This window comes from Typopeltis vanoorti, chromosome 2 (assembly GCF_054136105.1).
Source record: "Typopeltis vanoorti isolate ZY-2024b chromosome 2, IOZ_Tvanoo_1.0, whole genome shotgun sequence".
Classification (NCBI taxonomy): Eukaryota; Metazoa; Arthropoda; class Arachnida; order Uropygi; family Thelyphonidae; genus Typopeltis; species Typopeltis vanoorti.
Window position 1 is genome coordinate 65,666,130 of NC_143550.1, and position 12,946 is coordinate 65,679,075.

General features: G+C 35.8%; 1 protein-coding gene across 1 annotated transcript in view; it reads left to right on the forward strand.

Annotated features, from left to right (window-relative positions):
• The window catches only part of LOC150109123 (catalase-like), a 147,347-nt gene that overhangs the window by 54,479 nt on the left and 79,922 nt on the right, over positions 1 to 12,946 (forward strand). Inside the window, exon 5 of the mRNA XM_090405697.1 lies at positions 868 to 1,047. Within this exon, the coding sequence (XP_090261823.1) occupies positions 868 to 1,047 (180 nt within the window). The remainder of the gene's footprint in view (positions 1 to 867; positions 1,048 to 12,946) is intronic.

Consider the following 12,946-nt stretch of genomic DNA (forward strand, 5'->3'; position numbering starts at 1 on the left):
AGCCTTTTTGGACTTGCCAAATACACATTACCACATAATCCTGCTGCTGCTTGCTCTGCAGGATTGTATCTAGATCAGGTTCCATGTATTAGGGTGGTGTGCATGGAGTCTCTGTTGAGGCCACATGTAGACAGATTGTATTCCCTCTGTGTGTGTGTGTGTGTGTGTGTGTGTGTGTGTGTGTGTGTGTGTGTGTGTGTGTGTGTAATATATTTATGAACCTTTCATCTCACTCAGTCCCTTTTAACTTTTCTTCCCCATTAACTACAAAAGACAATGTAAAAAATATTCTGCAGATTGGAAATTATGATAGTAGCTAATCCAGTCTTCATAGTCAGTTGGTTGTGTGTGTGTGTGTGTACTCACTGTTTATTATATTAGTCATATATGAGAGCTCACAAGACCTGACACAACAGTGCCATCTCTGGGCAAGTATGTTTTGCTGAGACTCTGCTGCTTCTGTATGAGAATGTACTTAACTCTCATTTGAACAACCCATATGAATGTTCATGTCCTGGTGGTATTTTAAAGTCAGATCTTTCCAACCCAAGAGTGTTGTTGTTACTGGTGCTGCTCCAGATGTGCTAATTCATTATACTTGTGGAATGGTTATTCAAAGAAGTTTTAAGGGAAAATTGAAAATTAAATGAAATCTAGTCCAACCTGTTGTAGCAAAGCCATAAACAAACATGCTGTGTGATATATTATCAAAATCATAGTGAATCTGTTTTTTTTTGGGGGGGGGGGAGGCTGTGAACATCTTGATCATTAATTTAAATGAAATCACTAAATATTACATTGTGTAACAAATGTAGTAAGGAGATGAAAAAAAAAATCATTGTTTGTTCATTATTTTCATATAAATAGGATCCCGATATGTTCTGGGATTTCATCACTCTTCGTCCAGAATCAACTCATCAGGTATCATTCTTGTTCTCAGACAGAGGTATTCCAGATGGATTCAGACACATGAATGGCTATGGCTCACATACATACAAGTTAGTCAATGCTAAGAATGAGGCTGTGTATTGTAAATTTCATTTTAAGGTATGTGTTTTTTTATATAGTTTTAGTATGCATTGCATTACATTAAAAATCAAGAGTGACCAGCATAGCAAAATAATTTGTCTACCTTTCATGGGAACAAAAATCTTTCTTGCAAACATTTTAGAATAAAGTTACTTTGATAGTAAGTAAAGTTTCATTTAACTGAAACTGAATTCATAATTGTTCAGTATTTGGAATGTCTAAAGAATATGCAAAAGAATATGTTTAAGAAATGTGCAAAAAAGTATATGTAGAAAAATGAGTTTAAAGCATTTGTGACATAGAAAAACAATATGTGAAAACATGTAGATACAGAGTTAATAAGGTGTGTATATATATCATCATCATCATCAAATTCCTGCCATGTACCCTCAAGGGGTGTACAGGATATGATAGTACTACATGAAAAAAATTACATCATTATTAATTTCCTATCTACAATTTTCCTCCAAATCAGTCTGTTACTTGTCAAGACTCCAACATTATCAGATCTTATATTTCTATCGTCTAAAGCACTTTGTACCGCATCAATCCGCCTATATCTTGGTCTTCCTCTGGGTTGTTTTGCTGCCAATCTGGCAGAGAACACTTGTTTTGCTAATCTTTCCTCGCCCATTCTGTTTAAGTGACCATACCACCTGAGATTAGCTCTGCTAACGCATTCCTGGATGCTGACAATGTCAAGTTCTTTCCTAATATCCTCGATTTTAATATGATATTGGCATTGATGCCATCTGTTCACACCTATAATCTTTCTCAGGACTCTCATATCTGTGGTCTCTAGTCTGTGGTCAAGTGTTTTACTTCTGACCCAGCTCTCACATTCATAAGTTAAAACTGGTTTGAACACTGTTTTGTATACAGTTAATTTAGTGTTCTGACTAATTTTTCTCTTATTCCATATGAATTTATTCAATTGACTTCCCACCATACAAGCTTTGCTGATTCTGTTGTCTATTTCTATATTTAATTTACCATCTTCACTAAAAATCGTGCCTAAATACCTGAAATGTTTTACTTGTTCCACAGGTTCTCCATTCACAACACAGTTGACATTTTCAATGATTCTGCCTATTTTCATTGTCTTTGTCTTTTTATTGCTGACCTTCATACCATATCTACTACAACAGCTATTCAATTTAGTCAGAGAATCTTGCAGACTTGTAGCAGATTTATTTAGAAGTATAACATCATTTGCATAAAGCAAAGAGCTGACATTAACATCTCCAATTTTGATATCATGTTTAATACCACTTTCCTTCATAATGTGATCCATATAGATAATGAATAACAGAGGGGATAATGTACATCCTTGTCTCACACCAGATTTAACATTAAACCATCTTCCTGTACTTCCTTCAATTCTAACTGCTGACTTACAACTCAAATAAAGACTAAGTATTTCTTGATATAATGCCCCATTGACACCATATAACTGCAGCATATTGAATAGCTTCTCTCTTGGCACCTTGTCATATGCCTTTTCCAGATCGACAAAACTTAAATACAGATCTTTGTTATATTCCCATGCTTTCTCGACTATTTGTCATAAAGTGAAGATCTGATCCTGACAGCCTCTATTTGGCCTGAATCCAGCTTGTTCTTCATCAAGCTTTTCTTCCACAATCCTTCTCATCTGTTTCTCAAGTATACTTGCATAGATCTTGCCAGGAACACTCAGTAGGGAAATACCTCTGTAATTCTCACATTCAGTTTTATTTCACTTTTTATATATGTGTACTATGAGAGCTCTACTCCAATCATCGGGAATTCGTACCTCTGTCCAGGCTTTCTGAACTATGCAGTGCAGCCACTGTAAGACTCTTATACGACCATACTTCAGCATTTCTGGTCGAATATCATCTACTCCTGCTGCCTTTCCACATTTCAAGCCTTTGATGGCTTTTTCTACTTCAAGTATGGATATGTATTCCTGACTGCATGCCTGGTCAGTGTTTTTTACCACTGTGCTGTCATCACTGCATGTTTCATTTAGCAGTTTTTCAAAGTAATTACTCCATACTTCAAGGATATCTTTTTCTCGTGTTTTCATGTCACCTTTGTCATCTCTAATTCCTTTTACAGCACTCTTTCCTCCATTCTTAAGCTTGTTCAACAACCTCCAGAATATTTTGCCCCCCCCCCCCCCTTCTTGATATTTATTTTCTATATTCTTGCCAAAGTCCTCCCATGACTTTTGTTTAGCTAGTTTTACACTGTGTTTAGCATTCTTGCATTTGTCTCTATATTCTCTAAGAGCACAAGCTGACTTATTTGACAGGAATTTTGATATGCTTTCTTCTTTTCCTTCACTGCCTCTTTAACTTCCTGTGTCCACCATGGAGTTCTGATTTTTCTATCATTGCAGACAACCTCACCACATGCCTCTCTAGCTGAATCAATCAGGGTTTTCTTCAAGGCTTGCCACTGAATCTCTAAAGTTTGGTTCCTATTCTCAAACTCTTTCATTTTTTCTTGAATAATCTTTGTGTATTTTAGTCTACAGTTCACATCTGAGAGCTGCTAAACTTTTATTCTCTTTAAAACTTTCTTACATGTTATTCTTTTCAATATGAGATTCAATTTTATCCTGCTCAAGACTAAATAGTGATCACTTCCAATTTCAAATCCTCTGTACACTCTGGTTTCCTGCACCAGGGAGAAAACATCACTATCAACAATAACATAGTCAATGAGACTTTTCTTATTCCTAGCCTCTTCTCTCCATGTAAATTTGTGCACATTTTTATGTTGGAACATGGTGTTAGCAATAACCAGTCCATGTCCTGAGCAGAAATCCAACAGATATTTGCCATTATTATTAGCTTTGCTCTTTTCTCTAAATTTTCCCAAAATATTTCTGTATGTCTCACAATCATTTCCTACTGTGCTATTTAGATCCCCAACAAGGACCAACTTTTCCTTTTTCATTGTGTCAGTTGCTTTTTCTAAAGCCTCAAAAAATTCCCCCACTTCTACCTTAGTAGAACCTTCTGTGGGACCATAGGCACAAATAAGTCTCATTGTCCAGTTCCCCATTCTCATATTTGTCCACATCACTCTACTTGAGACTGACTGCCATTCAAGAAGATTAGCCTCGTATTTAGTGTTGAATACTATGGCTACTCCTTCTTTTCCTTGATTGTCATTGCCCGAATATAACATTTTGTATTTATTGCTCAGAAAGATCTCGCCAGTTTTGGTCTTTTTTGTTTCAGTCACCCCTATTATGTCGATCTGGTACTTATCTAATTCCTCAGCTAGCTCCATTTCTTTGCCATTCAGGCTTCTTACGTTGATAGTACCGATCTTTAACTCTGGTTGAGTTAAAGATTGGTATGTTGAGTTGGGGTTTATTTTTAGATTTGTTCCAGTAGCTGACTTTTCACTGTTCGCCCTGGTTCCCTGGCAAAAACAACAGGGGCCTTGTTTAACCGGGCGACGCCCCAGCCGGCATGAAATTTTGTCATGTTGTACCATCATTCTATATTTTGGTTTGGTCGACTAAATCCCAAATTGCCAGCCCATCCGAGAAGGTGAGGATTGGACATTAGGTCAGAAGCCCTGGTCGGTTCTCTGCATTCCTTTTAAAGGCTATGTGGAGGTCTCTTCTCAGATATATATATATATATATATATATACAACCAAATATTTCAACATGAGGATAGTTTGCAATATTTGATTATATAACGTTATATCAATGTAAATTTCCTTGTATCTGTATGTTCATATATCTGTATATACACTGCTTGGAAAGAAGTCAGTGGGTTGCCAAGCAATGCGGCTTGTACATAAGCACTGTGACACTGCAGCACTCCAAGGAAAAAATGAAAAAATTAAATTTTGTTTGTGTTTATAAATAATAACAATGCTTACAGCATTATATAAATGCAATACAACATGTTAAAGGTTACAGCTTATGTTTCGACATTGATTGAATAGTTAATAATTGGAATTGTTCGATTAATGCTTTAGATTACAAAACAAACGCACTGTGATCTAATGCAGTGTGGGAATTATCACGTTTGGCCAATTGCAGCTAGACTCGCCGATATTCGTTTATACTTGTCACCGTACGTAACAAGTGAATCCGACACTGCTCAACGAGCAGTGTCACTTCAGATAAATTGTATGCTTGCACTCATTGTTTCTGTGAGATAAGAAACTTTTATTATTGGTGCATGTTTGTGGTGAGGGTGAAATATTTTTAATAAAGCAATTTTTAATATGTAAATTTATTTAGTAATAAATTGATTACTGATTAGGAAAAAACGAATCAGTAACCAATTTATTAATAAATAAATTTACATATTAAAAATTTCTTTATTAAAAATATTTCACCCTCACTATGATCATGCACCAATATTTTCTTATTTTGTATATGCAGTACCCCCACTTAAAATTTTCACTGGCTGCCACTGCTCCCAAGTCGGTGTAACTGTGTGTGGGTGAGATGGCTGTGAGAAGGGAACTGATGGAATTTGAAAGAAGCATTGTGATAGTATGCCAAGTTGCTGGCCTATCTGTTTGGCAAATTGTTGATAAATTGGACCATCCCAGGTCAATAATCAGTGATACCATACTGAAATGGAAGTGCAGAAAGTTAGCTGCAAGCGCTACCTGCAGTGAATGACCCACCACACTTGCCGAACACAATTGTATGGGGGGGGGGGGTGTGCTATGAAGGATAATATATAAAAGCTGCCATTTGTCAGCCTATGAATGTGAAGTTCTGGGTATTGAGTGGATCATGAATCTGCACAAAAACATTCAGAACCAAGACTCATAACATGGGTTTCCAGGTAGGACTGCAATATGCAAGCCTCACATTACCTGAACCAACATGCAGCATCATCTTCAGTGATACAAAGAGCATGTATAGTGGGATTTGTAAGCTTTGTAAGCTGCATTATGAAGTGAAAAATCATGTTATACCTTCTACCGAGCAGATGGATGGGTGTTGCAAATGCCTAGTCAATGTCTCTTACCAGAGTGTGTAACCCCAACTATGAAATTTGGATGTGATGGTATGGTCAATTTTTTTGTGCTTTGTCCTGGGACTTTGGTTTATGGTGCCATGAACATTGTGGATGATGCGAAGCTTCCTACTTTTGTGGTGTTTCTATGGAATTGACTATTGTCTCTTTCAGCAAGACAATACATTGTCATAATCACAAGCCTGCTATAACTGTGTGGTTTTTGGACATAAACGTCGCCATACTTTACTGACCTCCACAGAGATCTCAACCCTTATTGAATTTCTGTGGGATGAACTTGAGAGTCGTGAGGTCGAGGGACATCTCCACAACAGTCCAGAACCTCATTACTTGCCTACAGGAAGAATGGTCCAAAATTCTCATTGATTGCTATCGTACACGTTGCCAAGTATGTCCCATAAGATTGCTGCAGTCATCATAGTGAAAGGAGTTCTACATCTTATTAAGGTGGGTGCCATAGCTGTTTGTTCCTTACACTGGTGTCCGTTGACTTCTTTCTGAGCAGCGTATGTGTGCATGTGTGTATTTATAACGTAGAAAAAAAATGTTACACATAATTTCTGGACCACCTATAATAAAAACAGTAAGATACAGAGAATCATTTAATGAAATGAAGACAACACAAGGAATGAAAGAAACAGAAGTTTTATAGTTTCAGTGTTTTGCCTCTGTCATGCAGACATCATTGAAGATGCTATATATGAATTGTAACAATACACCCAAACTACACAGAGACTAAGCAGAAAACATTAGACTAAATCCTGAAGCCCTATAAGAAGGTGACCACTGTGGCTTAGATAGTCTTTGCTGTTGGGGAGGCCTAAAAAATTTCTGTTTCCCAAATAAATCCAAATTTATTTAGGTTTGGTTAATCTTTTTTTTTTCTTTTTTTTTAATCTGCTATTAATTCCAGGAAGGCTTTCATATTTGTGTTTACCTATGAAGCATAGTAGTTTTTTCCATATGATTCTGCGTAGGGCATCCAAAGCATGGTCAGCTTGAGCTGACTGATCATAATTGTGATGTTGAATATATTTATATTCTTCAAGACAGAGCTTGGTAAATCTTCTAGTTGTCCATAATATGGCAAGTTGCAAGAATGAGGAACTTCATATACAAAGTTCCTCATTCCTGCAAGGAAACTTACATACACCTGGATTTTGATATTTAGTAGAGTAGATCAGGGCAGACAGCTTCATATGGCACTTTTAAGCAGTAAAGGTTATTTTTGTTCTATATATTTTATAGTCACTCTTCCCTATGTTGAATATTATGTGTTCAGAATAGGGAATAGTGATTGCATTACTGTAATCTGTAAGTTGAAAGGGATGTAAGATCATGGGGTGGGGAAATGGAACACATCAAGTGTAAGCAAACAAAGTTTGCACCTGAAGTATTTTTAGGACGTATACCCGGGTCTCTTTTTATGCAGTAGATATGTTCCACAGAAAATTGCATATAAAAAATCGCACAAAAAAAAAGTCCTACCTTACGTTGAAAAATCAGGGATACATTCCATAATTTTCTAAAACCGCATAAAACCGAAGCAACGAATTAAAATAAACCTAAAATCGCATAAAAAAGTTTATGAAAATTCAGGAAAATAAGAATGCCTAAGTTTTATTAGTCAGCTCAAGCTGACCAAGCATGGTCAGCTTGAGCTGACTGATCATAATTGTGATGTTGAATATATTTATATTCTTCAAGACAGAGCTTGGTAAATCTTCTAGTTGTCCATAATATGGCAAGTTGCAAGAATGAGGAACTTCATATACAAAGTTCCTCATTCCTGCAAGGAAACTTACATACACCTGGATTTTGATATTTAGTAGAGTAGATCAGGGCAGACAGCTTCATATGGCACTTTTAAGCAGTAAAGGTTATTTTTGTTCTATATATTTTATAGTCACTCTTCCCTATGTTGAATATTATGTGTTCAGAATAGGGAATAGTGATTGCATTACTGTAATCTGTAAGTTGAAAGGGATGTAAGATCATGGGGTGGGGAAATGGAACACATCAAGTGTAAGCAAACAAAGTTTGCACCTGAAGTATTTTTAGGACGTATACCCGGGTCTCTTTTTATGCAGTAGATATGTTCCACAGAAAATTGCATATAAAAAATCGCACAAAAAAAAAGTCCTACCTTACGTTGAAAATTCAGGGATACATTCCATAATTTTCTAAAACCGCATAAAACCGAAGCAACGAATTAAAATAAACCTAAAATCGCATAAAAAAGTTTATGAAAATTCAGGAAAATAAGAATGCCTAAGTTTTATTAGCTTCACCCTCATTCTGTGCTGATTTTTTTCTTCTGACAATGTAATCAGTGATTTAACTTTATGATGAGGATTTCACTAATTTTTTATACAGCTCGCGATATCCAGACATACAGTTCTTCAGCTCACGTTGGAATTTAAAGGCTCATTCAGAATTTGTGTCATTAACAAGAAAATGATTTTCCAATTTATTGCACAGTTCAAGACCTTCTCGAATTATATTTGCAGTGAGGGGGACAGGTTTTTCTTCCGCTTCGCTATCGTTTTCTGGATCTTTGACGATATCTAAAGTTGATTGATATCCAATAATATCATCGTCACTTAAGGCATTATCCACAAGATGTTTGCATGGTTGCACTGTTTGCAATACATCCAGACCAAGCTGCTTTCCAGCAAGCATTTAAAGTTTGTGGTCTTATTTCAGTGATAGCAGATGCAACATGATTTAAGCAGTCGAAAATAGAAAATTTTTTCCAAACACCAGTTACTATTAATGATTCATTTTTTAGTTTATCCAATATAAATTCAAAAGTGTGCTTAACGTAATATTTTTTTAAAAGTAGCAATTATGCCTTGATCTAATGGCTGAATAATGCTTGTTGTATTCGGTGGAAAAAACACTATCTGCACATTTGGATGTTCTAAATGCGGATGACTTGGTGCATTGTCAACAATTAATAAAACTTTAAAATCGAGAGCTTTTTGCTTCATGTATGTTTCCACTTCTAGTACAAAGCAATTATTGAACCATTCAGTTAATACAGCAGTTGTTACCCAGGCATTTGTGTTAGCCATCCAATGCCATTTGTATTAGCCATCCATCCAATACTGGCAACTGTTTTAAATCTTTGCCTTTTAGAGCACGTGGTCTTAGAAATCAATTTACTAGGAGGGGTTTCAACATTCGATCTCCTGATGCATTGCTACAAAGTAAAGTTATTCAATCTTTGCTTGCTTTAAACCCACTTGCTTTTTTTCTCAGACTTTGCGATGTAAGTTCGACTAGGCATTTTCTTCCAAAACAATCCTGTTTCATCAGCGTTAAACACTCGATTGGGACAATATTCACCATCTTCAATAATTTTGGCTAACTTCTCTTAAAAATTTTTGGCTGCTGCTTCATCTGCTGCTGCAACCTTGCCTGTAATCTTCACGTTATGAAGTGCATTCCTTTTTAAAAACCCGGTTTACCATCCTTTGCTAGCCGAAAATTCTTTATCAGCCTGGGAAGCGGAAAGTAGATGGCTCCAATTGCTTCATCTGTTCATAAAACCGAAGAGCTTTTTCTTTAATTAAATAACCACTTATAGGAATTCCCCTTTGAGTTAATTCTTTAATCCAAATGACGAGTGCTCGTTTCTTGTTTTCTAATAAAGCATCTCTTGAGTACGATGATAATTTGGCACTTAGTTTTGTGGCAGAAATGACAGATTTTCTTATTGCGACTTCAATCTTTTTTATTGCTCTTATAGTAGATTCGCCTAAATTAAAATGTTTACCAATCGCTGTAGATCCTTCTCCTGTTGCTAAGCGATCTAAAATTGCAATTTTCATTTCCAAAGAAATTGCTTTTCTTTGGTGCTCTTTTTTCTCTGCTGGGCCAAATTTAATTAATTATTAATTAATAATTAATGATCAATTATTAATTAATAATTAATGATCAATTATTAATTAATAATAAAAATTCAGCTAAATTAACAATTGATTATAATGAATACATCACAAAATAACCAAGGCGTTCCATGAAAATTTCAGGATTTGTGAAGTGTTTCCCGTCATAGGAAAAGTTTGGGAAACGCTGGATTACCCTATTATCGGAATGGATTCACCTTCTGTTGACATGCGCAGAAGTGGCAAAAGGTCTCGTATCTGTGGGCATGCACCGCATAACTTCAAATCTGCATAAAAAGAGACTCGTGTATATGAAAACATGATTTCTGCATTACTTCAAATTTAGTTTCACCTCTGGGTCGGGCCCCCACTGATGAGACCTCAATAAAGGTAGAAGCTGGTCTGGGTAGTGACCCTTCCCGTAATGCATACATTATACACGTCCGTAAGGATGGATGCTTTGCAATATGGGATACTAAGGCAAGTGATGTGAAGTCATTGGCTTCCATATACAAGTTGTCCCAGTCTTGAAAATACTTCGGGCACAAACTTTGTGTGCTTACACTTGGATAAAGGATTAAACCAAGTATATAATTTCTTGGTATCTTTAATTTATAGTATAACCAAGTGTTAAAACTTCCAACAGCTATCTCTAATCCAGAGTATTTTAATAATAAGGAGTGACACCTTTTCACTACTCGTATATGAAAATGACTTCTGCATTACTCCAACCTTAGTATCATCCTCTGGGTCTGGTTTCCCACTGATGAGGTGAAACCAGTCTGGGTAGTGACCTTTCCCATAATGCATAACATTATACATGTTCATAAGGATAGGTGCTTTGCATTATAGGATACTAAGGCAAGGCCAAATAGAGGCTGTAAGGATCAGATTTTCACTTTACAACAAATAGTTGAGAAATCATGGGAATATAACAAAGATCTGTATTTAAGTTTTGTAGATTGGAAAAAAAAAGGCACATGACAAGGTTCCAAGAGAAAAGCTATTCAAAATGCTACAGTTGTATGGTGTCAATGGAGCATTATATCAAGCAATATTTAGTCTTTATTTGAGTTGTAAGTCAGCAGTTAGAATTGAAGGAAGTACAGGAAGATGGTTTTATGTTAAATCTGGTGTCAGACAAGTATGTACATTATCCCCTCTGTTATTCATTATCTATATGGATCACATCATGAAGTAAAGTGGTATTAAACCTGATATCAAAAGTAGAGAGATGTTAATCTTTACTTCATGCAAATGATGTTATGTAAAAACTTGATGTAGCTTAAAAATATCAAAGCGCTTTACATCAGTTTTTACATAGGGCAAGTCCCATGAGAATGTTGTAAAAATAACTTGTTTGTCTCTGTATATTTTGTACTAGATATTTTTTTAAATAACCTTTTGGAAGTTAAATGTATATACTCCTTTAATAAGAATATTTCAGTGTTAAAAAACAAGGCAATGTTTTTACTGCCAGAGCTGTGTGTAATAGAGCTACATGGCAGTATAAGAAAGATTGTTTATAAACTTTGTGTGTATGTGAAAGGCTTACAAGTTCTGCATGTAAACACCTCCGAAGTCAGTCAGAAAGGTTCAAACAATTTCCCGATGGCCGGCAACTTGCAATCAAAAGAAAGCGGAGGAGAACAGAAAGCGGGCCGAACTTGAAACTTAAGATGAAAGAATCATGCCCAATTCTTTGGGGATTACAAACTTCAGGTGAGGTCTCAGAGAAGGATAATAAAAAGGGACTGAGCCAAGCAAAAAGAGCTTCCCGGTTCGAGACGTCGCTAAAGAGGGACGACTTCTAGGCCAGAGAGAGAGAGCTTCCAGATGTTGCCAAAGAAGAAGGAAAGGCTTCCAGTCATCGCCAGAGAGAGGGAACAGATTCTGGAGTCCATAAGAGAGTCAGTTGGCGGCAATTATGGTCATTGGAGATGGCTGTTCAAGCTATTCGAGACGACAGTTGTCTAGGCATTTTCGGCGAGCCAAGGCAGAGGAGAAAAGGTGATGTAAATTACCTGAAGTAACTTCACTTGGAAGATTTTCTTTTTCGCCATGGGAGAACAACCTTTTGCCAGTCGTAGTTCCCAGCTTACTATTTTCCCGTTGAGATATATTACTTTAAGCCAGACATTCCTGGGGAAGCTCAAGATCTGAATTGAAAGAAATGCCATAAGACTGTACTGAAAGACTTTTGACTGAATGTGCGATGCAGTCTTTTGTAAGTTAAAACCTTTTGTATATTCCCTCTCATAGTAGGTTGTAGATGGACTTTTAAGAGACTTTTTTAAGATATTGTTCAATAGCAGTAAGAATTGTCATTAAGAGAATTGATTAGCCTATTGGAAGTTGATATAAAATTTGTAAAGATAACTTAACAGAGAGTTAGCTAATCTCTTTGCAAGTAAACTAGAAGTTTAATAAGTTGAATTTGTAAGCGGAGAGTAAATAAGATTGTGAGTTAAAGAAGTTAGTGTTAAAGCAAATAGGTTATAATTTATGCTAAAGATTTTATAAATGGATAGAGAAAGCAATCTCCCTAATGCTTAAATTCATGTATATTTCATAGTAATGTAAATAAACGTTTTGTTCTTTTTGTGAAAGTGTAGTAAAAGAATAGACCATGACTGTTTGTGTAAAGTTTTATTGAAGGAATCTGTGTTAGAGAGAAATCTGCTGGCCGTATTATTGAGTTTTATGCTAATTAAATGATATTAGTGGCACAGTCTAAATTAAATAAATTTTCTAGTATCTCAGACATAAGACACGTAGTGCGAAGGGCAGATAAACATAGTATGTAATAATATAAGCAAGAAAGATTCAGAGAGAGAGAAAGTGCGCACAGCTAAATTAGAATAATAGCATATAAAGATATAGATAATATATAAGGTATAGAGAAAAAATAAAGATAAGATAAATTAATAATAAGAAACAGCCTTCGTAACAAAGACAATGAAAATAAGCAGAAGCATTAAAAATATCAACTGCATTGTGAATGGAGAT